This window comes from Bactrocera neohumeralis, unplaced genomic scaffold (genome assembly GCF_024586455.1).
Source record: "Bactrocera neohumeralis isolate Rockhampton unplaced genomic scaffold, APGP_CSIRO_Bneo_wtdbg2-racon-allhic-juicebox.fasta_v2 ctg3299, whole genome shotgun sequence".
NCBI lineage: Eukaryota > Metazoa > Arthropoda > Insecta > Diptera > Tephritidae > Bactrocera > Bactrocera neohumeralis.
In genome coordinates this window covers 5,499-29,658 of record NW_026090650.1, presented here as the reverse complement: position 1 = coordinate 29,658, position 24,160 = coordinate 5,499, and the positions used below count along the sequence as shown (strand labels likewise).

The 24,160-nt window shown below is 56.3% G+C and overlaps 3 protein-coding genes across 3 annotated transcripts; all 3 read right to left on the bottom strand.

Moving 5' to 3' along the window:
* Positions 1-2,673: 2,673 nt before the first annotated feature.
* On the bottom strand, positions 2,674-3,369 carry LOC126766962 (uncharacterized). The gene has a single exon (XM_050484611.1). It carries the CDS (start codon positions 3,367-3,369, stop codon positions 2,674-2,676), a length of 696 nt encoding a protein of 231 aa, XP_050340568.1.
* A 6,428-nt stretch (positions 3,370-9,797) lies between these two features.
* On the bottom strand, positions 9,798-11,335 carry LOC126766961 (uncharacterized). The gene is made up of 2 exons (XM_050484610.1): positions 11,033-11,335; positions 9,798-10,940 (listed from the first exon to the last, which is right to left on the bottom strand). The coding sequence occupies exons 1-2, from the start codon at positions 11,333-11,335 to the stop codon at positions 9,798-9,800; spliced, it is 1,446 nt and encodes a 481-aa protein (XP_050340567.1).
* Positions 11,336-13,168: 1,833 nt separating this feature from the next.
* LOC126766960 (deoxyhypusine synthase-like) lies at positions 13,169-14,750 on the bottom strand. Its single transcript, XM_050484609.1, has 2 exons — positions 14,414-14,750; positions 13,169-14,355 (listed from the first exon to the last, which is right to left on the bottom strand). The coding sequence occupies exons 1-2, from the start codon at positions 14,748-14,750 to the stop codon at positions 13,169-13,171; spliced, it is 1,524 nt and encodes a 507-aa protein (XP_050340566.1).
* Between the last annotated feature and the right edge of the window lie 9,410 nt (positions 14,751-24,160).

Here is a 24,160-nt window from a genome sequence, read left to right as displayed (position 1 = left end):
CGTTGAAGGCGTCTCTTTCGCTTTTTCCGCGACAAATGGGACACCGTTCGTGTACTCATCAGAAGCACCGACACCAGCGTTGTTACTTCCACTAGGAGCCGGAGAAATTCTGCCGTAGTCAAAACCTGGCACGTCATACAGACCGTTGGCACCGTTGTTGGTGCTGTTCGCCCCGCTGTAGAAACTGCCAAAGTCGTTTCGGTACAATGAGTTGTTAGCATTGTAAAAGCTGCTGCTGCCAAACGACATGTTTCCAATGCTCCTTCGTGTGTTCCAAAGGTTGCCGGAGTTTTGTTGACCAGTTAAAGACGAGACGCTATCCTGGCGCGACAAAGGAGAATTTCTGCCCTGACCAAGGGCGTACATGGATTCGTAGGTTTCCATGGCGGGTGCGCCGAAAAACTTCCCACGCGAGTGAGCTCACTATTCGTGGCGTCGTTTGTGCTGGCGGCGCCATAACTGCTTCCATAACCGCCGTACTCTGACTTCGTAAGACTATTGTGTCTATCCAAATTAATTTTTCCGAGCGATGTGCCAAAACCGTCAAGGGAGTCTCTCTCGTGCGCGGAACCGAAGAAGCGCTACCACTATTACCGTAATCGCCATTCGTCCGTTGCAAATAGTTCCCAAAGCCGCTGTCCATGCGTTGCATTTCAAATCCACTGTTTACTCGTTGGAGGCTGCCGAACCCGCTATCGTTTCGCAAGAGCATGTTCCCGCCGTAGTCGCTATCGGTATGCGTCATCCGATCATTGTAGGCATCCCGCGTCTGCTGCGGATCAAAGGCGTCCTGCATTTTACTCTCTGGTTGGAAGGGAGTAAACTTGACACCTATTCTCTGCGCGGTGCCATTCGGCTTTGCAAACCCATTTGCGCTGTTGTGCGGATAAGTATCTCCGTTCATTTTGTAGCCATGGTTACTCTCTGCGCCGTCATTCTTGGCGAAGTGCGTGGAGGAGGAAAACTGGGAGTGTTGGCTGCTAAACAGTTTTCGCTTCCCACGCTACCCACGTAAGGACGCACGTTGCAAAACTACCCGCGCGCGGAGTGCTATACCCGCTGCTGCTAAACGGATTTGCAGGTGTGCCAAATGCAGCAGGTGCGCTGTGCAATCGTTGACGCTCGTTGGAAACAGGTGAGTCAAAATTAAATCTGCTCGTCCTGAGATTCATGAGATTTCCGGTTGTCCTGCGGTTTCTCGCATTTGCCGTTAGCGATTGGGCCAAAATGGGGTGCTTTTACCAACGTTTGCTCCATTGAGGGGCCATTGCCATTGAGCGTTTAATTGCGATGGTGTTTGCGTGCCGTACGTGAAGGAGTTGTACGCCGGCTGTTGGGGATTAGGATATGAGTACACGTAGGGACCCCACATTACTCTCGCTCAAAAAAGTCGTTCACAGCAAAAAAAAAAGGGGGAGAAAGAAGAAAAAATGAAAAGGGGTAAATTTGGACACGGGCAAATTTTAACGAAAGATATGCGTGATTGTGTGCCAAGATGTCTGTGTGTGTTACTACCACTGTAAGTATGCACAGGGGGGAAAGAAAATAAAAAAGAGTATGGACAAGTTCTGAAATCTGGTAAATTCGTGCAATGGGGCGCTTGCTAAAGTTTTTGAATAAGAGAAAAAATGAGACAAATGCGTTGAAAAGATGTGAAAAAGAAAAAGTAAAAAAAAAAAAGAGAAGCCGCCCTGTGATATTTTTCAGCTTAGAAAGGAGGGTTAAAGAATGCTATGTTCACGGGAAACCAGAGAGTAGAGGATGAGAACGGATGACGATTGAAATCATAAAGCAAAGGAACGCACAGGTTCAAGAACGTGAAAATGACTCCTTTGCGAAAGCAAATGTGCCGTAAAGTCGATCGGCGCGGGATTTCTTTCTCTTTGTCGTTTTGCTGCGTGTTGTGGTGGTTTCCGTCGCGGGTCGTGGTGGGCGTGCCGTCGGCGGGTCGGGGGGGGGGGGGGGGGGGCCATCTTCGCGGATGCCCCCGGCGGTTTTTCTGAGGTTGGACCCCTGCTTGTGCGGGGCCGCGGGCGCCCCCCCCCCCCCCCTCCCCGGACCGGGCGGGGGGGGGGTTGCTGCCTCCGCGCGGAGCGGGGCCGGTCGGCGCGCTCTCTCCGCCCCGAAGCGGGGGGCGTGCCCCAGAACCCCCGCGCCCTCTTGCAAAAAGGGGGAGGGGGAAACACAAACCTAGAGACCCTTAAAGAAAAAGACAAAGGGGGGACGCGAGAGAGGGGAAGGCTTGTCGGGAGCAAGGGACTGGAGTAGCGCACGCCCCTGCCGCCAAAAGTGGCAAAAACGCACGCGGCCGTCCTTCTTCTTCGCCGCTCGTTTGACGGAACGATTGGGGACGTTCTTTGTTTTCTTTTTGTTGTCTTCCGTGCGCCTTCAGCATGGGGAGGCCTGCGCGTTGCCGAAGAGCTCTCCACCAGGTGTGCTCAAGGGTTAAAAAAAAAAAAAGAGGGGCTTGGAGGGGAAAACAAAGAAAAGGCGGTGTTTCGCTACGGGGACGTCTTCAAAAAAGAAAGAGGCAGCGCGGGGGAGGCCTCATCGCATGCGCCGACGTAAATGTCAGCGTAGTGCGCTTTTCCGTCCGCCGTGGTGTCGCCCATCGGTATCTTGTAGTGACCCTTCTTGGGTGCACCAGCTGGCCCCAAGTTGTGAAAGCAGCGCTCAGGAAGGTGAAAGGAGATGACCTCCTTCCCCCTCCCGGGTGCGTGTGCCTGGCGTGACGGAGGGGTAGGAAAGTTCCTCTGGCGTGTCAGTGGGCGAGAGGTCGCGTCGGCGCTGATGCCATTGATCAGCCAGCCAGGCAAACGACGGCACCCTCGCCAACGCCGACAGCAGGTGAAAGGTGGGCGGCGGTAGGGTGAACGCCTCCTCGGGCAGCTCGTGGCGTATCAGGGCCTCCAACGGGCTCACCCAGAGCAACGAAGAGATTTCGCGTTCCTCGCTCTGGAGCTTGACTAGTTGAGGTGGTAGGCTGTGGTCGCGGCCAGCCTCCGTTGCACCCTTCAAAACCGCGCCGTAGAAGTAGGTGTCGTACCGATACTTGGATTCCTCCGGCGTGATCCAGCGCCCCAGCGGCGTCAGCAGCGGCGCGGCCAAGACATCAAAAGGGCGACCGCTCCTCTTGCCGCCCTCGCTGTTCTGCCAATCCTCCCGCGACTCAATGGTGCTGTGAGCGCGAAGTACGCACGACGTTTCCTCGGAGAGTTCGCGCAGTGCGGCAATCCGACTGGACCACACTTCTTGCAGATGCTTTTGCTCCGCTGACCTGTCCGCCGGGGTGTCCTTGGGAAGGAACCCCACATCCACCGCCACGTGGACGTCTTCGTCGTCCACGCCTCCGCCAGGGAACACGTACATTTCGGGCATAAACCGAGCCTTTTGTGTCGGCACACCATGAGCACGTGGATGTCGTTGGGCTTCATGTAAGAGTGCGCGAAGAGCGGGCTTTCTCACAGAGGCCCAACTCCTGGCTGTTTGCCAGCAGAAGCACCGTCGACGCTAACCGAGGCACCGCGATCTGAGCTGGCTTCATCAGGTATCTGCGGAGAGCGAGGGAGAGGACAAAAGAAAACAACGGACGCCGCTGTGAAATGCGGAAAGAGGCAACCAACTTTGGTTTTCACGTTAAAGTCTTCTGTTCGTTGCTTGCCGTTGTTGTCGGATAAAACAGAGACGAAAACAGAGAGAGAGAAATAGAGGAAAAAATAGAAGAAGAAAAAAAGCTTGAGAACGATGGGAGCGCAGGTCTTTAACGAGCATCGCAACGTACAAATGAAAAGAGGGGGAACAGCGATTGGTTTGCAGCCGTTTCTTTCTTTCCCTTCCCGTTCGTTCAACGGGCAGCATTGCAGACGCTCTCTCTTTCTCATTGCGAGCGCTGACGTCACAAAGCGGTTTTTTCACGGGACACTCCTTTTTTTTTCTTGTTCTCCTTTCCACCGACTCAACTGAAATAAAAAGTGAGGACAACAGAAAGAGGGCCAGAAGTACAGGCGTATCACAGAGTAACCCGCTTGACAGCGAGTCTGAGTACCAAGATGATGCAACTGATACTTCGCGGAATTCTATCGGCTTTGCTTCGCACGGCATGGCCAGAAGATTGTTCTAGTTCTTAGTACTTTTTAATACAGCACGTGCTACTCTCGAATAGACATTAGTGAAAAAAAAAAAACTATTCCCCCCTTTCCCTTTGTTGAATCGACACGTCAAGCGATGCGGAAAGGCAGTTTGTTTGCGAAAAAAGATGTGGCAAAAAAGCCAAATGGGTGACAGTAAAAAAAAAAAAAAAAAAAGAGAAGGAAGGAATGCGCGAAAGCAATCAGCAAAAGAAGAAGCCTCCCTCTGCGAAGAGGTGTGCCTAAATGGGGAATTTGGCCGACGACGGCTCCACCGCGGCGGGGGCGGTACTGGTGCGGTGAGGCTTAATGACAAAGTGCTCCAGGACGTTGGCGGCGACCAACTTTGGCGGGCCGTTAGAGCTTGTGCTGGCCTTTTGTCGTGCGCGATCCTTCTTCCCAAGTAGGGGCACCCAGCGGCTTGGGTGGAAGCGCAGGTGCGGGAGGTAAAGCTCGCCGCTCACCCCAGACATCTCTTGAACGTGTGCCTTGTTGAGTTCCCACACCTTTGGCACCGTTTTCTCCGCGATCACGTAGCCGTGGAGCTGGCGGGTGCGGTGGTCAAGGCGGAAGCGCAGGAAGTGTTTGAAGTCCTCAATCTGAAAGGCCGAGTAGGTCCCGTCATACATGAAGTCGAACGCGGTGGCGGAGACGAGCAGGAAAAAGCCAATGACGAACGAGACAATGGGCGTGACGACAGTCCAGTAAAAGTACAGGATGTAAACGTAGTAGGCGGCGACGAGCAGACGCGACGCGTCGGGTGCAAAGGACCCAAAGTGGCCGTCCGCACTCGCCACACGCAGCGAAAGGTAGTAGAGCGTTTCCACCGGATCCAGCGCGCGGACAAGGATTGACGTCAAATGAACGAACCACTGACCTTTCCCGTAAAAGTACTGCTGCACGGCGGCGATGGCGAGCGAGAAAAGGCGCTCTTCGCCAAAGACCAGGCGAATGTGCGTCCAGAAGGCGTCCACGGTGGCGTGCAGTTCTCGATCCATGAAGCTGTCCCACTTTGTGCTAGTCGACGCAAGCATGTCGTTGCTTTGCAGCACCTGCATCATGACGTAGAGGAAGGAAATGGCAGTGCAGCAGCAGAGGACGCACCACGCCGTCCAGAAGGCGCCGTACAGTGCTCGCAGTAAGGTGCTTGCGTTCCGGTCGGAGCCCGCCGAGTTGAAACACAGGTAGAACATGCCAATGGGAATGAAGGAGGCGATGCCGTTGTTGATGAGATACTCCCACACTGTGGCGGTGAGTGAGGTTAGCAAAAAGGCAAACTGAGAAAGAGCCACTGCGTCCGTACTGCGCTGACTCTCCGTGTCCTTGTGCGCTGCGCGGTACGCTTCGTAGGCGGCAAGAAGCTTGTGTACCTCAGAGAACGGGATGGGCAGGAGGGAGTAAATCATGCCGAAACAGCACACACCAATGATGATGTCGAACTTCCAGTTCACCACGCGGAATCCCCAAAGACGAGAGGCCATGGTCATGTATGTGTTCTTTCGTGGAAGGCCCCAGCGCGCACGTAGCGCGTGCCTTGCTCAATGATTTGGTCATCGCGGGCACCGTACAAGTACGCGCCACCGCCGCCGCTGACAATGAGCGTGGCCGCCTCGGAAACGGGATCCACCGGGATGTGACGGGAGTAATGGTGGATGTCCCCCGCGATTCGCAGCCGCATGCGGGCGCCAAGCTGCCGTACCACGGCGTCAATCTCCGGCTGCAGGGGAGCTACGGTGCTCCATCGCGTTAAACAGCCAGCCAGGTTCGTGCGAGGTGAGGATGACGCAGCTCTCCTCGTTCATGTACTTCTCAATCACGTGCAGAAAGTAGTTCCGCTGGGCGGCGTTGATGTCCTTGTCGTTGCCGGTGTCCATGCAGAGGATGAACCAGTTGTAGGGGAGCTTAAGGACGAAGAAACTACTTCGCTGAGGCATAAACCACCCGCCAATCCACGTCTTCTCGACGATCCACTTGCGGAAGGTCCCAAGGTTGTCGAACCAGTCGTGGTTACCAGGAATCGAAAATAACATCGGGATCGAGTGCAGGGCCTCCGCCGCGGATACCTTGCGCTCACGAATCGCTGTGAGGGCCTCGCCCTTGCCGGGCGTCCACCTGTTTCCTTCCCGTGGGGTTCTCTGCGTCACTGTCGGTAGACTTGTCCTCGTCTGTGATGTTGACGTTGTCCATCGTTGCGCTCTCGCCATGCTGGCCGAGGAGTACGCTGGGACCACGGACAACGCGCTTCGCCACCGTCACGGCGTCGAGCATGGTGATGTGCGCCATATCAGCGTCAAACGGGTCTGGCGCTACAACATTTCGCTGTTGTGCGTGAAAGAGTTTCTTGAGCTTGTGGGAACCGGCAAAGGCGTCCTTGTACGGGTCAAAAGCCGTGTGCGGTAGGTCTCATCGGTTGGCAAGGGGTAGGCGAGGTCACCACCAACGAGCACAAAAGAGCCGCGGGGCAAACGTCGTCACTCGCAGACTCAAAAAAGGACGCAGCAGAGGGAGTGGCAGTCGGTGTCGATGCCACCTGTGTTTGCGAGTCAAAGGTCTTCCCGGCCAATCGGACGGCTGCGACGTCAAAGGTGACGGCGGTGCTTGACGCCGCACGACCAAAAGAATGCACCAGCGGCGTCAACTCCCCGCCGCTGCATCTGCTGAAGCGGGGGCGGAGGGTGCCACACCGCCCTGCGGGCTTACTGTACCGCCACCCGGCGGCGTACGACCCTCAACAGCAGTAGCAGTTTCCGTTGTGACCGCGTCGGCTGAGCCAGCGGTGCTGACCCGCAGCGCCGGAGCGGACAACCGTGAAGCACCGCGCGAATCGGCCGAGCGCGATCCTCGCGCGCCGCTGTCAACGCCACCGGCGGAAAAAGAGCTCGCAAGCGAGGTCCTCGTCCTTGAGGTTGCTGCCGGAAGGGCACAGGTAGTTGTTTCCAAACACCTTCCGCTTCGACGCGGCGGTTGAATTTACTTCACCAGCGGCTGCGCCAGTAAGCGAGCCATTTCGTAGGTTGGGTTGAAGCCGTCGCCCACGTCGGCAATCCAGTCAAACCACACGTCCACGGGTGGCGAGGACGAGGAGGGGAAGTCGTCGGTGGCGGCGGTGCCCTCCGCTGCCACCGACGCAGCAGGGGCTGGCGCTGCTTCTCTCGTCGCAGGCGGTGGTGCAGTTGTCGTTGTAAATGTGTTTAATGCTCGGCACAAAGCGCATGGAAAAGACCTTGGGGGTGGAGAAGCCCTGGATCGTGCGCACATCAAACGAGATGAACTTAAGCGACGAAGTCAGGAAGCTCTGCCAGGCCGCACCAATGGAGAAGGACGACCACCAGGGCACCATGCCAGGCTTGTCCTTTGGTGCTGTGCCTGCGCCACCTCCTTCACCCGCGAACGCGTCTCGCAAAAGGAAAGACATGTGTTTGTCAGGCGTGCCGTCGTGGCTGGCACGAGGCCACTGGCTGACAAAATCGAAGCAGCGTCGTCGTTGCAGGTGAGCTGCTGATAACCCTTGAGCGCCCTTCGCCATCGGCACCGTCAAGGCCGGCCGCGGGAAAGGGAGCTACCGTTTCCCCCCGCACTCTGCGCAAAGCTGGTACCGCCGCTGCGGCAGCCGAGGGACGCAAAGCTGAGGTCAAACACCTTTTCGTTGTAAAGAAGTGGGAGCTCCTCTAGGCGTGATTTGCCGCCGTTGGACCTCCCGGCGTTGACGTCCTCCTGTGCTTCTTCCATGCCCTGCGCAGAGAGCGGCGAGGCCGCTGCACGCGTCTGACGCCATTGCTGCTTTTCTTCCATTCGGCCCATGCTCCGGCACCGTCGGTACGAACGCGGCTTCGGCTCCAAGTCGCGCCAATCTGGCACTTGGCGCTTAGCCTTCACATGCTCAGGCACGGGGAGGAGCGAGCGCCACCACTGCCTCCATCCAAGAAATCCACGCTCCTTGCGGCCTTCTTCTGCCTGTTGCTGGTAATAGGTGCCGCGTTTCTGATAGTCGTACTGATCGGCCCAGAGAATGCCCCGCGATGGGTCGCCGCCTTGATACTTCTTGTACTGATAGTCGCAGAAGATGAAGAGGCAACAAAGCATCTCAAGCCTTAACATGGCCTCGATAGGTCGCTCCGTCATGGAAGGCGTATTAATGATGCGACGTGCGATGTGGTGCAGAAAAAAGTAGAGCCCAGACACGGCGGCGTAGACGCTGTGCACGTCGTGCTTCCCAGTGAGGGGTGGCCAGGCAAGCACAGCGGGAGATATCGTCTCCTCCACATAAAACAACCGACGGCTGTAAGTGTGGTGCATGACGGCTAACAGTGACATGAGCAGTGAGTTCATGAGCACTATTGTCAGGGAGGACCCATACGTGACGACCAGGTGCCACCGACGTTTGCTTTCGTGGAGAAACAAAAACAGGAAGGTCATCGAGAAAAACACGGGGAAGAATATGATACCAGCGTAGTTGGCTGCATCGTCCGTGACGCCACTGCGCTTGTCCCGCGCGGTGAGATTGGCGGAGGAAGTGTGGGCGAGGCGCGCCAGCTGGTCTTGCTTCTCCTGCACCATCTTGGGCGCAATGTGAAAACACACGAGCGTTATTATGGACCACGTCTGCAGCACCTTTGTGATGCGCGCGTAGCTGTCCAACGTGGCACCGTTGTGTGAGCGGAAAGGGGAGTGAAAAGATAGGATACTGCAAGCAGCAAAATGTAAAGAAGCGTCCAGCGAACATCCGCTTCGACGTCTTTGTGAAACCGCACCGCCGCCTCAAGGAACGTCTCTGCGTACCTCGTCAGACTACTCGGCAGGGTGTACAACAGGAAGTCGCGAAGGGCCATTTGGTTTCCATATATAGGGTTCTTTTGTGTTTCCGAATGGGCAGGGGAACCCTTTAGCTTGCGTACTTGCCTGTTGTAAAAAGAAAAAGAGAGAAAGTGAGAAAGAGGGGAAAAAAAAGAAACGACCGTGTGAATATGAGAAGCGCAAGAATAGAAAAAAAAGAGAAGCAAGTACTCGACTAGACGTTACAAAAAAAAAAACGTGAAAAAGAGGAGGGTTGGGTAAATGGTCCCTATACGGCTTTGCGGTGTCGCGTTCTCTCTCCTTCACTTCTGGTTGCTGTGTTTGTCAGAACTAGAAAGACAAGAGGACAAAGATGCAGTATGTATTCGGCGCAAGATTGTGATGAATGACCGAAGATATGTGGCGATCAGTACTACACTACTTTCAAAAGAGGTGAGAGGATGCAAATCGCTTTTGACTTCTTCGTTGCATTGCGCAGATCATCTCTCGCTGGAGGAGGAGGGAGAAGGAAGAAAGGAGGGAGGAGCGCGTACCAGAGCACGAAGCACGGCATTCTGCACACGCAGTACGTGTACGTCTCTGTCGAAAGCTGTCCCTTCGTTCGTTCCTTCTTTTTCCTTTCTTACAGATTGAAAAAAAAAAAAAGGTTGCAGAATAGAAAAAAAAACAAAAAAGGTGGCCCTGCTAACCTGTGTGTATAAGCTTCCGGCGTGTAAAAAGCACAGACAAAAGAGCCGGAGCTGAGGTGGGGAGGTGACAGGCGAGACCGCCACCACTTCGCTCTTGGCCCTGCTTTTTTCAACCGAAGCCGCTGTGTTTGCTTGTGTGTGTTTCTGCGTGAAGGCGAAGACCCAAAGCGAGAGAGAAGGAGAGTGATCAGTAAACGCATTCCAGCAGATCGTATTGGCCCGTTTCAAGCATTTCGACGAGCTCCTCGACGGAGTTGCACTCTGCGCACGCCTGTTCCAGTCTCGCTGGGTTGATGCGCCCGCACAGCGGCCTCGCGAGGTCCCCTTGCCTAGAAGTGGGGACTCGGCTGGTCTGATTCCCCGCACCTGACAGCAGCCTTTCCAGACGTGCGCGTAACGCGGTCGTCAGGCGCTGCTCCTCCGCCAGCAAATCAGCCGCTGTGGCGTCCGGAGGCAACCGTGTTCGCGCAGTGTACTCGGGAAAGTAGTGCCGCACCATGCGTGTTGCCTGGTCAGCGTCAAAGTCGTCCATGTTAATCGTCAGGGTAAGGACGCTGGGGTGGGTCAGACGCGGGTCTAGGCGCTCCGGATGGTTGGTCGTCATGACGACAACGCGACCACTGGGCACCGCGACACCATTGAGAGTTTTTATGATGGCATCGACGGTAAGCTCATCCTTTTTAAATTCCTTGAGAAGAGCCTCTACGAGGGCCTCTACGCGCTTCTGCTTTTTAGCAGCCTTGCGAAGCTTGGCTGACTCCGTGTCCTCTCCGTCGTCCTCTTCGTCATCGTCGTCGTCGCCGTTTTCCTCGATGGTCTCATCACCACTCCGAGAATCATTCGCCGAGCGCTCGGTCGGTAAAGCGCTGCCGCTGCCGTTGGTCGCCGGTGAGTCCCTGGCCTCCTCCTTTTCCCTTTCCGTCAGGTCGGTTTCGTTGTTCGTCACAAGGCCCTCCACCTGGCTAACCGCATCAACGTCTTCGAGGAGGTAGATGACCTCGGAGGGGCAGAGCTTGACGGCCTTGGCGGTTGTGCAGAGCTCCTCGTAGCTACTGTCAGAGTAACAGTCCCAATAGACGTCGCTTTCGTCTCTACAGTTCACCATGGTTTCGTGCAGCCAAGCGTCAAAGACTGTGGCGGTGCGGATAGCACCAAGCTGCAGGACCACAACGTGTCGATTGAGGTAGCGAGCCATAGCCTTCACCAACGAGGTTTTACCAGTGCCGGGAGGGCCGTGGATAAGCCACGTCATGCAATTCGAAGCACCAGGGATCGCGTACTTGCCTGTTCCGTCTTGAAAGTCGCGCAGTAGCTGCATCACGCGCGGTTTCTGGGCAAAGAAGAGCGAGTTAAAGGTCTTTCCGCCACCGTTGAACACGTCGCCATCTTCCGCACTCGCGGGGGAATTTGGTACCGTCGTACCTGCAGATAGGCGGACAGGTTTCCTGGCCCCTTGCTGCTCTCATCCATACTTCCCCAGTCGTCATCGAGATCCTTCTCCTTCATTTGCTGTTTGAGGGCCGTGGAGGCCTCAGAGGCGGCAGGGTAGAAGAGGAAGAGCGAGGTCCGGGTCGGCTTGCTGATCTGCGCCGTGTACCACGCTCGTGCCCGAGTGACGAAGTTTTCAATGCGCGACTTAGGCAACAGCAAATGTGCACGCTCTGCCTCAGCCAGCGGACTGTGTGAGAAACCCCCGTCACCGCCGGCTGCCAGGTGCACCGACATCACCGTTCATCGGCGGAGCTCCCGCCACTGCGGCTCTGCAGTCAGCTCCCCTCAGCCAGTTGAGATACGCGTCTTGCTGCGCTTGAGTCCGCAGCGCGCAGCACTGTAAAAAGAGTTGGCGGGGCGCCTTTTTTGCTGACGCGCAGCGTCGTCGGTGTCGTCGTACTCCGAATCGTCGCGTGAGTCACTGTGCTGTTCACTCTCATCGTCGGTGTCGCCGTCGGTGACGCGGAACGGCTGTAAAAAGTTGTCGGTGCCTTGCTCACTTCCATCACCCGCCGCCCCGCCGCCGCAGCGACTTCGTTTCTTTTTGTTTCCGTTCTCTTGGAGCTTGTTAATCAAGTCGTAAAGGAGGTAGTCCTCCAACGCGCTATGGGCGACCAATGCGGCCTGCCCGCTGTGTTTACTCCTGTCTTCATCTCTGCCTTCTTCTCGCGCCGCGCTTTTTGCTCTTGCAGCGTCTGCGTTGAGGGGACATACCGCACAAAAAGGTTTGGCTCCACCTCCATCGCAACCGCGTTCGTTGGCGACAGTGTGAGTTGGTAGTTCTCCTTGAGGTATCGCGCAAAGGCGGGCATGTCTGTCTTTTGGCTGTCTGACGGATCCTCGGGAACAGCTCGCTTTTTGAAAAAGCGCTTCTGACGCTTTCCGCTCGTGTGGGAATAGGAGCGTAGCGGTAGGCTGCATAGGGCAGGTTGGCCATGGTGTCCATCGACGGCGTCCACGGAGCCACGCTGCCCAGTAACAAAGAGTCCTTGCCATTTTTTGCGTCGGAGAGCTGCTTTCGTTGTTGCACTTGGTACTCCTGTGCCTGGCGAGCAAGGTGCCCAACGTACTCAAGGATCGACTCAATAAGCACCGTGTTGTCCACCATCTTGCGCACACTGTCCTCATCACCTTTCCCGGGCTGCTCTACCACGGCCACTTCTCGATACAGGACACTGCGAATGAAGAAGCTATGCAGCATTCGTGGCCACGCTTCATAGAAGAAGTAGTACAGCCGTCTCGCAAAAAACGGAACAAGCGAGGCTAAAAGAAGAGAGACAAGCAAATTATCGGAATCTACTGCGTAGAACGCGTTCATCGTGGCTTGCGCAGCCTCCATTTGCCTTTTTCCTCTTCGTTTTCCGTTTGTCGCGTTCAGCTTTTTTTGTTGTTGTTGTTTGCTTTTACGGGCCTGTATTTTCCTCCGCTCGAGAATAACGTGTTCAAGCCTGCGTGGCTACGGCCAGCGCGTCGCAGCAGGGGGTCCGGGAAGCGTTACGGCACCGCCTGCAAGACTGAAGAAGGGTTGCAGATGTTGCGTCAACGCGTGCAAATGAGGTGGGAAATGTGTGTGTGTGTGTGAGCGTGTGAGCGTGCGCAACGTTCACCACGTACACTTAGCTGAAAGGAAAAAATTGCAAGAGAGGGAGAGTGAAAAAAAAAAAGAGCTCGTTGCGCTACAGAGCTTGCCGAGGGAAGAGAGAGAGAGAAAAGACAGATAGCCAAGGTCACACAGAGAAAGCGCACCCTGCCAGACCAGAGTTGCTTTGCCGTTCGACAGCTGTCGAACAACAAACGCAGTGAGTTTGGTCTGGACGGCCCTTCGTCATCTCTTCTTTTTTTTGTTGTTGTTGTTGGTGTTGCTGGAGTTTAGATGCGAACAATTAGCTGGCAATAGACATGCGCACTTTCACACACACAAAAAGGACTCGACATCGTTACGATTACGCTGTTGTGTCCACAGCGTCGCGCATTCGCACGGCCGGCACGAACACTTCCGCGACGAGCAACGGCAGTACCACGGAGACTTCGGAATACACCTTCACTGACTCACCGTCGCAGCGAATCTTACCCCACGACACCGCCTCCTCTGGCCTGGCGCGCCGCGTCGGAGCCGTCAAACTCTTGTCCATTTGAGATGAACACCGTGTAGTCTGCGCCGTTCCGCATCAGGTTGGCGTTGCACACATGGTGCTTGACCGATCCACCGCCACAGATGAGCATGCCGCTGCGCTTGCTGTACATGGCCAGGCGATTGATACCGTGAATGTCACGCACCAAGTCGACTTTAAGCATGGTGCCTCCCTGTGGGCTCGCCTTCGTGCTGGCGTAGTGTTGATACAGGTACTTGGCAATGTCGCCATCGGCGAAGGATGGGCAGTACACTGGCACTTCCTGCCGCGCCGCCCAGTAGAGCACCGTGCTCTCCGCCAGGCGCCTTGCCTCGGGCCGAAACGCATCGGTTTTGCTTGTGGCGGCCGCCACACCGTCCTGAGGATCAACGTGCACCGCACCGTTGCTTTCCTGCTTTTCGCAAAGCGGGGTAGACGTCGCTTTCCCTCTCGTCTTGGCGGTGTGCGCGGCGGTGGCGAGGGCGAAGGTGAAGAGGTCCTCGAGCCACAGACCCGCAAGCGCCCACACCTCACTGGGCGTTGTGGACCAGGAGCAGTAAGCGGTCCCATCCAGGCGCGCGTTCGTCCGCGTCTGCTCTGGTGCCGCCTGGTACGCCGCCTTTTGGTCGGCTTGTCGCTGGCAGAGGAGCTGGACAAACGTTTGCATAACCGTGTCAAAGAACGAGGCTTGCGGAGAGGCCGAGGACGCATAAAGGACGTTGCCAAATCGCGACAGCGGTGCGTTGCTGCGGTCTGTCTTTGTTTTCGGTGACCGCTGCTGCGTCTTCTTGCCAGCGCCCGCGCTTTTCTTTGACGTGTTTTGCGGCCGTGGAGGTTCGCTGGCGTAATGGTCCACCCTGTAAGATTGGCAAGCACGGCGAATGTCGTGCTCTGGACCGCCGCCAGCCAAGACGAGGGCAGAAAGAAAGCTCTTGTATGGGCCGCGAGGCGGATGCGAATCCACTCGTCCCTCAGTGGGAGCCTCATTCGGGAAGAGAATCTTTGCAGCGTAGCCACCAAAGTCGCGCTTCAGCGCCGCAAAGCTGAGCTCTGCGGAGGATTGGCGAGTCTGCGGGTCGACGGCTGCCCGTGGGACAACGCCTTCCTGCACCAGAAACCGCACGGCTTCGCGGCACCCCGTCCCTAGGAGCGTCGCCGTGATACCCATAAAGAGTGTCGGGTAGACCATCTCCTCCTTCACCTCGGTCTCCCCCTTCCGCGGGCTCCTCCGGTTCCACCTTCACGAACTCGCCATCTCGAATGAGGTAAATCGAGGACGGTGGCTGTTTCACAATCATCTTCCGCGCGAGTTCCACCGCCTGACCATAATGGCTGGCCTGGAAGCCCAGCGACGGGTAGCACCGCAAAAGATGCTCTAGGTCTCCAAAGTTTCCCTTAGGGCCGCTGACACTAAGCTGCGGCTTGTGCGTGTGACGCGGCTTTTCGTCGGTGGCGTCGCTTGCGTGATGGTCGGCAAAGTCAAGATCGATTTCAGCCGCGCTGGGGACCAAGACCGCGGACTGTGCGATGGTCGCCATCGAGAGAGTGAAAGAAAGTGAAAGCTGGAAAAAATCGTGAACCACCTTTTTTTTTTTCTGACAAAAGACAAAAGAAAAAAGACAGAGAGAAAGAAGAAAGGGAAGAGAGAGAAAATGAGTGGATGTCGACAGGAAGCAGAGAAGCGTGCACACACCGGGACGGCTCGCAGGCAGATTAAGGTTCCTCGGACAACGGCATGCAGCCGCGTCCTGCGTCGTTACGATTGAGCTCCCCTTTCATTCGCATGCTCTTTGTGTATTCTTTGAAAACTACCTCTGATTGTTGCTCGTTTTTGTTTTGTTTTGTGTGTTGGATAAAGAGGGAAAAGAAGTCATACGGCATCTTTTGACGGATTTTTTATTTTTCGAGAACGCAGTGTACTCCTGGATGTACGTGTTGGGGGAAAAGAGGAAGAGAGAGACAAACTGGAACCATAGTGAACGAAAAGGTAAAAGACAGAATACAAGGAAGCAAGTGAAAAAATGAAAAAAACAAGAAATGACAAACCAAAAAAAAAAAAGAAAAGAAGAAAGAAGAAACACATGGAGTCCTCCGCGTCTTGTTCCAGTGACAAAAAGAAAAGAAAAGAGAAAGAGAAGAGTCACCCTGAGGCTGACGACAGTCAAGGGATGATAGCCGCTCTTCTTTTGTTGTTTGCTTGAAGTGGTTTACAATCGTTGTGAAAAAGCAATGCTTCACTTCCAGGAGTTTCAAAGCCTCTAAAAGACAATCGTACAGAACCGGATAGGGCGTCTATTGAGCCCCAACAAAATGAGGAGAGAGAGAGGGGAGGGGGGGAGGAGAAAAAAAGACAACGACAACAACAGCAAAAAAAAAAGTGCATTATACCGACATCGAAAGCGTATCTGCAGGTTGGCTGCTGCACACAAGGAAAGAAGCCAAAGAAAAAAAAACAAAGCGAAATGGTGAACCGGTGAATGAATGGGAGTACTTCCGCGTTTAACTGTGGGATTCGTACAGCTACCACACTGGCACTGCTATCAGCGCGGTGCTAACCCCGACCGCGGCGGTGAGCCAGCCGGTGCCGACAAGAAGAAGCGCGTCCTTGGAGATGAGCGGCGTACTGCTAAATCGCACGCAGAGCGCCAGCTCCGCGGCTTTCGTAACGGGACTCCGCGATTGTCGCCTTTGCGCGTCCTCTTCACGACGAGTAGGTTGTCCGTCCAGCGAGAGCGCCTTCCGCCAACAGTTGTCCTTCACAGCCGCGACGGCGACGCCGAGAAGCTCACCGAGCAACGCGACGCCGAGCGCTGCAATGAACCCTTGCCAACAGACATTGCGCTCGCCGTCTACGGCGGCGACGGTGACGTAGCCTCGACAGGGGAGAGGGCCTGGTGAGCTGCACCCGGAGTCTGAGGCAGACGCGTGGTCGACGGTGGCCCGCGTGGGGTCGCGCGGCCACTGACCAAAGAGGAACAGCGGTGCGAGGGCGGTGGCTGCCGTCAGTGCCGCGCCGCCCGCACGCGGGTGGACAACGAGGCAAAGCTCGTGCCGGTCATGACAAACAACGGGGGACAGTGCTCCTGCATGGTCCGCGGGGAGACCGCAACGGAGGCTTCGCACGCGTCCTTGTGGGCCCGTGGTCGCCGCACCGGCGACGAATCGCGAGTGCTCTTCTCCTTGTCCTGGTTCTCGGCGCGAGGGTGGAGGTTGACGCGACGGAGGATGTGACGCTGGAAGAGACCCACAAGCCACAGTGCCGCGCGCTCGACAACAACAGTCCGCGAGGCGATCTCCGTGGCGAAGAGTACGAGGACAAAGGGAAGCACCGTTCGCACCCATTCATGGTCCTGCACGCGCAGGAACGCACTGGCGGTGAAGATCATCGCATAGGAGAGGGCGGCGAAAACTGTTGCCAGCTGCGTCTTTAGCATCACGCTAAGAGAGGAGCAGTCGGGTTCGAATACGTCCGCCGAACACCGTTTAATGGCGCCGACAGCAAAAGACACCACTAGCTTTTCCACCCCAAAGACGAGGGCAGGCCAGGACGCGAGAAGACCAAGGCGTGTGGCGGCGCTCGTTCCTGTCGTGTTGAAGAGCACGAGAAGAAGCCCAGCGTAGTAGTCCACCAGGAAGAAAGGAAGCGTCAGAAAAGGCAAGAAAAGCCACGCCGAGTACAGAAACACAGGAAAGGTGATCACACTGGTGCGCAACAGACCGTACAATAGAAACGGGACCTTTGGCATTGCAGGTAGCTGAGTGTCGACAATGACCAAGCAAAAGAAGCGGAGAATGCAAAGCGTCCAAAAAGCGCGACTACGCACGACAGTCGCAGCCGCCGATGGCGTGTGTGCCTGTCAAAGACGGAGCTAAATCCGGTGCCATCCACCGTAACGAAGGGAGGAGGGAGAACAAAGCTGACAGCGCGAGACACGACCATGCAGCCCCATCGTTGCTCTTCTTGAGACTCACTGAAAGACGTCTGCGGTTCGCAGAAGTAGGGGTCGATGCTTTTTTCGGCAAAGAGAAAGCGTGGGGGCGAGTGTTGGGGCTCTTGCGCTTCCTCGGCGGTGAGGATGGCAAGCTCTGGCAAGTCGTGGCCGCGGCGGTAAGAGGCTCTTAGCTGCCAAGGAAGACCTTCGTTGGGTGCTGGGCTGGCCCCAACACCGCTGTGCGTGACAGTGTGAAGGGAAAAATCGGTGAGGTGGGCGGAGTGGTGGCTGTGCGATCGTGGCCGAGGGCTACGGGGCCGCTCGCGTCAACAACGTCCACGGAGAGCGTGGAGACGTTGATCACGTCGTCACTTGAGCTCCCTGCACAACGATTGCCGCTGCTCGCCGGGAGGGATTTGACCGCTGCACTCACGCATTGCAAGCGGCGGGCGGTGTCTCGCAAGCAAGACACAGTGCGGTCAGCCGTGGCTGCGGTCGTCATGTCCGCGCTCGTGGTTGTTCTGCTAGAGGGCGGAAAGACACCGTCGTGCAGGTCGCTAATTCGCAAGAAGAGCACAAAGAGCGCTGGTGTGAAGGCGGCTAGAGGGATGTAGTAGAACCAGCCCAAGGAAACTGAGTATATGAAGCTACTTAGCGCGTTGCAATAGCACTTTTCCCCACAGAGCCGCAGAACGGAGTAGTGAGTGATCAACACGAAGAAAGTCACGATTGCAAAAGAGACGACCAAGCCGAAAGGAAGCAGCCACAACAGACCTTCCAGTAACTCTCTCCAGAACGTGGCTTTCACAGGAACCACTCCTCCCTCTTCGTCGACCGGCTTACCGACGTCCTTCTGGCCCGTTCCTCTGTAAAAGTCGCACAGCCTTCTCAGCAATGGCACCGTTGACGGCGATGGCTCATTCTGTTTTTCAATCGGGTCGCCGTAGACAACGAAGCCGGCCGCCCGTCTCTCCTGCGCTAGCTGCAGATGGAGTGGCTTCGCGACGGTGCCTTTGCCAAGTTCACGGTGGCTGCCGTATCGATTCTGCCTACCGTGAAGATGGGAGTGGCGTGCAGGACGGTCACTGCAACCTGAACGGTCGTCGAGCGAGGGCTGCGACGAGTTCCGCGCAAAGCAGGCAAGTGCGTACTGCGGCGTCCACGCCCTCGCGGCGGAGCCGTTGCTGTTGCTGCCGGGAAATGCCGCTGAGAAAGGTGTCAACTCTGCTGCTGTCAAGGAAGTGGCGGCAGATGTCACGCGGAGGGGCGAGACAATGCCAAAGACGCCATTTGAGGAGTTCAGTGAGAGCATGGAGGCGTTCGCGTTGCGGCTCAAATGACTACCGGAAGCTTCCCCAGCACAGGCGAGCGCCGTGACCAAGGAGGAAGAAGAGTCTCCGCGCGTACACGGGGGTCCGAACTTGTCCCCGGGAAGGCCCACACACCGCGTTGGGAAAAGAGCGTTGCAAAGCCAAAAGCCGCCGGTGTCGCCGTGTGCGAAACGTCCTCGAGTTCAGCGTGTAGCACCCGTGAAGTCGCCTTTAGGTGGTGCTGCCCAATCGCAGCAGAAGGAAACCTTCTCACCCCATCCTTGTTGTTGACTGCACTTCCACAAAAGACGCTGTCTGACGATGCCTGGGACAAAGCGGTTGCAAGGCCGCCATCGTCGATGGAGTTGCTGCTTGCACCGCCCGATTTGTCGGTGTTGCCTTCGTTTTTGTTCACATCAGCGGTGTCAGCAATAAAAGCCAACGTCACTTGGCGAGCGCCCAGTAGCGCGTCCCCAGCGGTCAAAAAGAGTCCCGCAGTTTCTCTTCCTTTCCGCCGTTGCACGCTGCCGCCGTGCGTGAGCCTAATTCGAATGGCGAGTAGCAGGGAAGCGAGCGACAAGAGAAGGAAAGGTCGCCTGTCTGCTCGTCGTCCTTCGCAGGCCAATACGGGAAGGCCGCCACGCCGGGAGCCGCCGCCGCTCGTGAAGCGCGCGCCGTGCTCACCCGCTGTGAGAAAATCCTGCTGGCAATCAAGGCGGCTCGCTGAAATGCACGACGGCTCGACCGGACTATAGGGACTCGAATAAGGCTGGCTCTCGCTGATTGTGGTGCTCTTGGGGCTAAAAAAATTCGATGTCCGAAAGCGGACATGAGATAATTAAAAAAAAAAAACAGGCAAAAATGCAAAAAAAAAAAAAGAAAAAATAAAAATGATGCAAGCGATGCGCACGGGATATACCGCGCCCCACCAAATCGCAGCAACACTGCGAATTAACAAAAAAGTGAGTGAAGAGGCGAAAAAAAAGAACAATGGAAAAAAGAAGATGAGGAAGACAGAGACAACACGCGCAGTCAATTTCGCTACATGCAAAAAAATCCGCACGAAGAGAGAGAGAGAGAAAGTTCTTTCCTAAACAAAAAACGAAACACACACGTAGAAGTTGTAAGGCTACCCAACAAATTTAAAAAATGAAGCACCACCAATGAGAGATTCGTCCCGGCCAGCTTTTGTTTTACTGTATGAGTGTATGCACATGCACCTGCATGAAAAGCCTAGACTGAAAAGGAGAGGGGGATAGAAAAAATCAACGACAGGGAAGTAGTGTTTACAGACTATTCGCAAAGACTGCGTTTTCATGATTTGTTCCTCTCTCTCGACTTTTCGTCTTTGTGCTCCCCATTGTAACAACAACAAAAGAGAGTTGCTGTTTCCAAATGAGTGGTTTCACTGAACGGATGAGAGTCTCCTCTTGTACTCGGGATGCACTCTACACTGCCTTTTTTTCTTTTTTTTTACTTTTTACTTTTCTGTTTTTTTAAGCCGGCCAAACAATTTGCTCCATTAGGCCTCGGGTTCTCCTTGTCGTCCGCCGTTGGATGGCCCCACGCGGTCCCGGCGAAAGCGCTTGCGCTGTTCGTTGGTGTGTGTCATCTCCAAACGAACCCGCTCGGCCTCCAGCAGGCGAGTCCACCGTGCCTGCGTCTCCGCACTGATGTCGACCGTCGCGGTGGGGGCAAAGGCGTTGCGGTACTGTCTCTCCACCCACCCCACTCGCTTCAGATAGGACTCCACCTGCTGCTGCTGCTGCTGAAGCTGCTCTGACCCGGAGGCGCCCCCTTTCGCGTTCCTCCTCTCCGCACCGCCCACAGCGCTGGCACTGAGAGAGGAGGAGACGAGGGCGGCCATGCGGGTGCCCCACTGCTCACTTGCTACCGGACGCGTTCCAGCTGCTGCTGTGGCTGACCCGCTGCTGGCCGCTGCCTCGGTGGCGGCCGTGCGGAGAGAGAACAGAATGCGCTTTTCTTCCGGACAGGCGGCAAGGAAGGAAAGGAGGTTGCACTGGCCGTGAGAGACCGCGCGATCTGCGTCGGATTCGCTTGCGGAGCCGCGCGTAGAAGACGTCGAGCGGACTCCGCCCCTTCTTCGCGCCGTTCTGCGTGGGAGGAAGACTGGACCTCGGACCGCTGCGTGACAGCAAACCACCTATCCAGCTCACCTCCCCCCCCCCGGATGCTGCTGCTCTCTTCCTGCTGCTGCTCCGCCTCCGCTTTCCCGTTTGCCCCCTTTTCCTCTTCTTTGCCATCGCCACTGTCATCCTCGCGTGGCCGCTTCGCCTTTTCCTGCACCGCGCGTATTTGCCGTGCCACGGAGACCGCCAGCGGACGAACCGCTGCCCCCACACACTGCGGCCCCACGGCGGTTGCCACGGCAGCGTCCAGCAAAGTGGTCTGCCCTACGCAGGCGGCCCGCAGCGCGAGCTCCTCCGCGGGACCCGCCGTCTTGACCTTCTCCGTCGGCGCTGATGGTGCCTTGCCACTTTCGCTGCGCAGGCGCCGCGTACAGCGGAGAGTGGCTGAATGTCCACGGAAGGGTTCCTGGTAGGGGCCAGCCGACGCGGCAAGCAAGCTCTCCCGCGTCTCCTGCCCGTTCGGCGTCGCAGCAATCGCGGCGGAGCGGCAGGCGCGGACCAGACCCAGAATAGGTACGTCTCGACGCCGTAGCTGAGGGTGTTGACTTCAGCACGAGGGTCGTCGAGGCTCGCTCGCAGAAACTGCTGTGCCTGGGCATAGAGCGGGAGCTTGCGGAGAAGGATCTCGGAGCCCTTCAGCACTGCCTCCGCGCCGTCCACGTTCTTATCGCCAACGGACATTCTCAACTACACTAACAGTTCTTTTGCACGTGTACATACGTACATACATTAAAAAAAAAAAAAAAAAAAGAGTCAAAAAAAAAGGGAGGAGGAGAGAGAGAGAGCATCAGAACAGCTTTGTCAAAGGCGAGGAAAGAAGGGTGGGGGGGGAACAGGTTCCACCCACAAAAAAGGGTGGCAGCAACGTGCTGTGATTTGCTGGTTCACGCGTGCCAGTACTTCCTTGTGATCAGCGTGTTTTTTTTTTGCACGGTGAGGCGTCTAGAGCAGTCAGAGGATGCCATGAAACAAAGAGAATGGGTGTGTGTATGGATGTGGGCACACACACACACACAAAAGGGGGGAGAGAAGATACAACGCAAGCAGGTGCAGAAGGGAATTGCTTTTTTCTTTTCCTTTTTGTCACTTTCGTGACAGCAGCGGCACGCCAAGCTCGTGCCACTGCGCGACGAGGGTCTTCGCCGCTCGACACGCTACCGCCGACGCGACCAAAGGCAGCGCGGCGCTGCGAGTTCTGTGCGCCGCCTGAACGACTCGAACCCCTCCCATCGCCCAGCTCGGCCGCAGGCCCACCGAGAGAGGGCAATTAGGCGGCAGCGTGAAAGTGCGACGGCCCCTCAAAGTCGGCAAAAAGCTCTAACGGCGGGTTCGACGCGACAAGCGTGGGGGCTTCAATGTGCCATAGATCATGCATGTATTGCGTCTCTCTGGACATCGTGCAAGGAGCGGTAAGGCGAATTTGTTTACGTGTCTTTTTTTTGGGGGGGGGGAGACACTGTGTGTGTGCTTCGGCGGTAACGATCTACGTTGTATCCTTTTTTCTGCATACACACACACACACAAAGAAAAGAAAAAACGAAGGAGAAAAAAAGAAAAAAAAGGTTGATGAGAGGGTGTTCAGTCATGACAGATTGTTTTGCGTTTGTGTCAATGGACGAAGGTTTGCGATGGGGTGCGAGCGCATCTCACTTCACTCACTTTTTTTCGGCCAATATGGGAGTGAGAATAAATCACTTTTTTCCTTTGTTTCACCTCTAAGACGCAAACACGCACACACATGGATGCGCATCATCCGCTGTCGTCGAGCAACCTCGTTTTCCTTTGAGAGGCCCGTGTGCAGCAATCGAGTTAAACAGCCGGGTATACACGCAGCAAAAAAAAAAAAAAGAAGAACAAACACATACGCACACACAGGGATGAACGCAAAACACTTGGCTGAGCCTCACTGGGACTGAAAAGTCCACTCACCCACTCTCTTTCTTTTTTTTTTCTTTTCATTTGTTCCCTGTTCGATGGGTCACTGAATGGGTGGGCGAATCCACCCCAAGATGCGCTGTCCGGAGCTGTCTTCAACGTAGAAGGTCCTCGAGGGGTAGTACTCCTTCAAAAGAATGACCCGGGAAAAACCTCTGCGCACCTGTTTCTCCGACTTGCCGTCCTTGACAAGATCCACCCAGGGCCGGTTGTTCCAGTTCTGTTCCGCAAGGTAGACGCGGTAGAAGACGCAGTCCGCCTCCTTCTCCGTCGTGCTGTACGCAAAGCGGTCGGATGGCTCGTGCGCCTCTTCTTTTCCCTTTCTCTGTTTTTTTCTTCGCCCGCGATGAAGGGTGGTGCTGTTGATTCTGGTCTCGCCGTTCTTCTCCTTTTAGTGTTTTTGCTGGTGTACTGCCATTGCCCTGCCGCATTCATGACAAATGTATCCGGACTCAACGGCGTGCTGCTGCCCACCGCCGCTGCCGTCTGTCGCCGTTGTCGATCTCGTATTGCCAGCGTTGGCGTCTTCTTTTGGTTCTTTTGGCGAGTTGAGGATGTGGCGGGCAGCGTCGTTCAGCGCGCGGTAGGGGCCCTGCACGCCGACGACGACGGCGACATGGCCGTTAGAAAGGCTACCGCGATGCCTTGCGTACACGAGCAAGTCGCCTTCCTGCAGCCGCGCGAGACTACGGTCGAGCACAAAGTCCTTCAGTGGGACGCCGTTGGGGTTGACAGTGACCCGGCGCGGTGTGGCGTCTTTTGGACGCGTGGGGGCGGCTGCAAGTGGGATAGCCGACGCAAAACTAGAGGCGTTGACGACGGCCGCACTGTGCCCGCCGCGCCCGTGCGCGTTGCCGGCGCTAATGTCCGTACCGAGGAAGTTGGCGTTGGGGGCGGGTGGCGTTCCCGCGAAGGAGTGGCTCCTGCAAGTTGAAAAAAGTGCTGCACCGGCAGCTGTTGGCCTTTGCGTAGTGTGGTGCCTCCAAAGCCGTAGACGGTGGTGCGCGGGGTTTCCGTGAGGGCGCCCGCGGTCGTCACGACGTAGGCGCTGGTGACGTTAAAAAGCATGTCCGGTGTCTCCACGAAGGGGAAGGTGAGGAGACGCGACAGGATCCAGTAGCGCCGCGTACTCCCAGCGCGTGCCACTTTGATCCGCTATAGACACGCTGGAGCCCCACGGTGAGGTAGTGGTCGAGTCCGTCGCCGGTGTAGGCGTACTTGCAATTGCTGTAAGCGGCCACTTGCTGGCTCTCGCCCAGGTAAACGCCAAGTCGGAGTTACGCATCGCCCGCTGCGGCGAGACTAAAGACACAGAACAGAATGAGACCGAGGAGGAGAAGCGTCAAGAGCACGGCAACCCACTGATGGTGGCAGTGGTCGCGGATCTGGATGAGCGGCGACTGCGGCGAGGTCAGGTACTGCCAAGCCCATGTCGGCGCTGTCGAATTATTACTGGCGCGACGGCGGCGCGAGTATTCTGCCGTCGCCGGGTCCTCCACGATCGCCCACGGCGCCGCCAGCGCCGAAGCCTTCGGCGGCAACAGCCGGGGCAGCAAACATGCCATGGCGCTTGTCGACGAAGATTTGGCGCTGGCGTTGTTGTGGTGATGGTGGTCGTCGT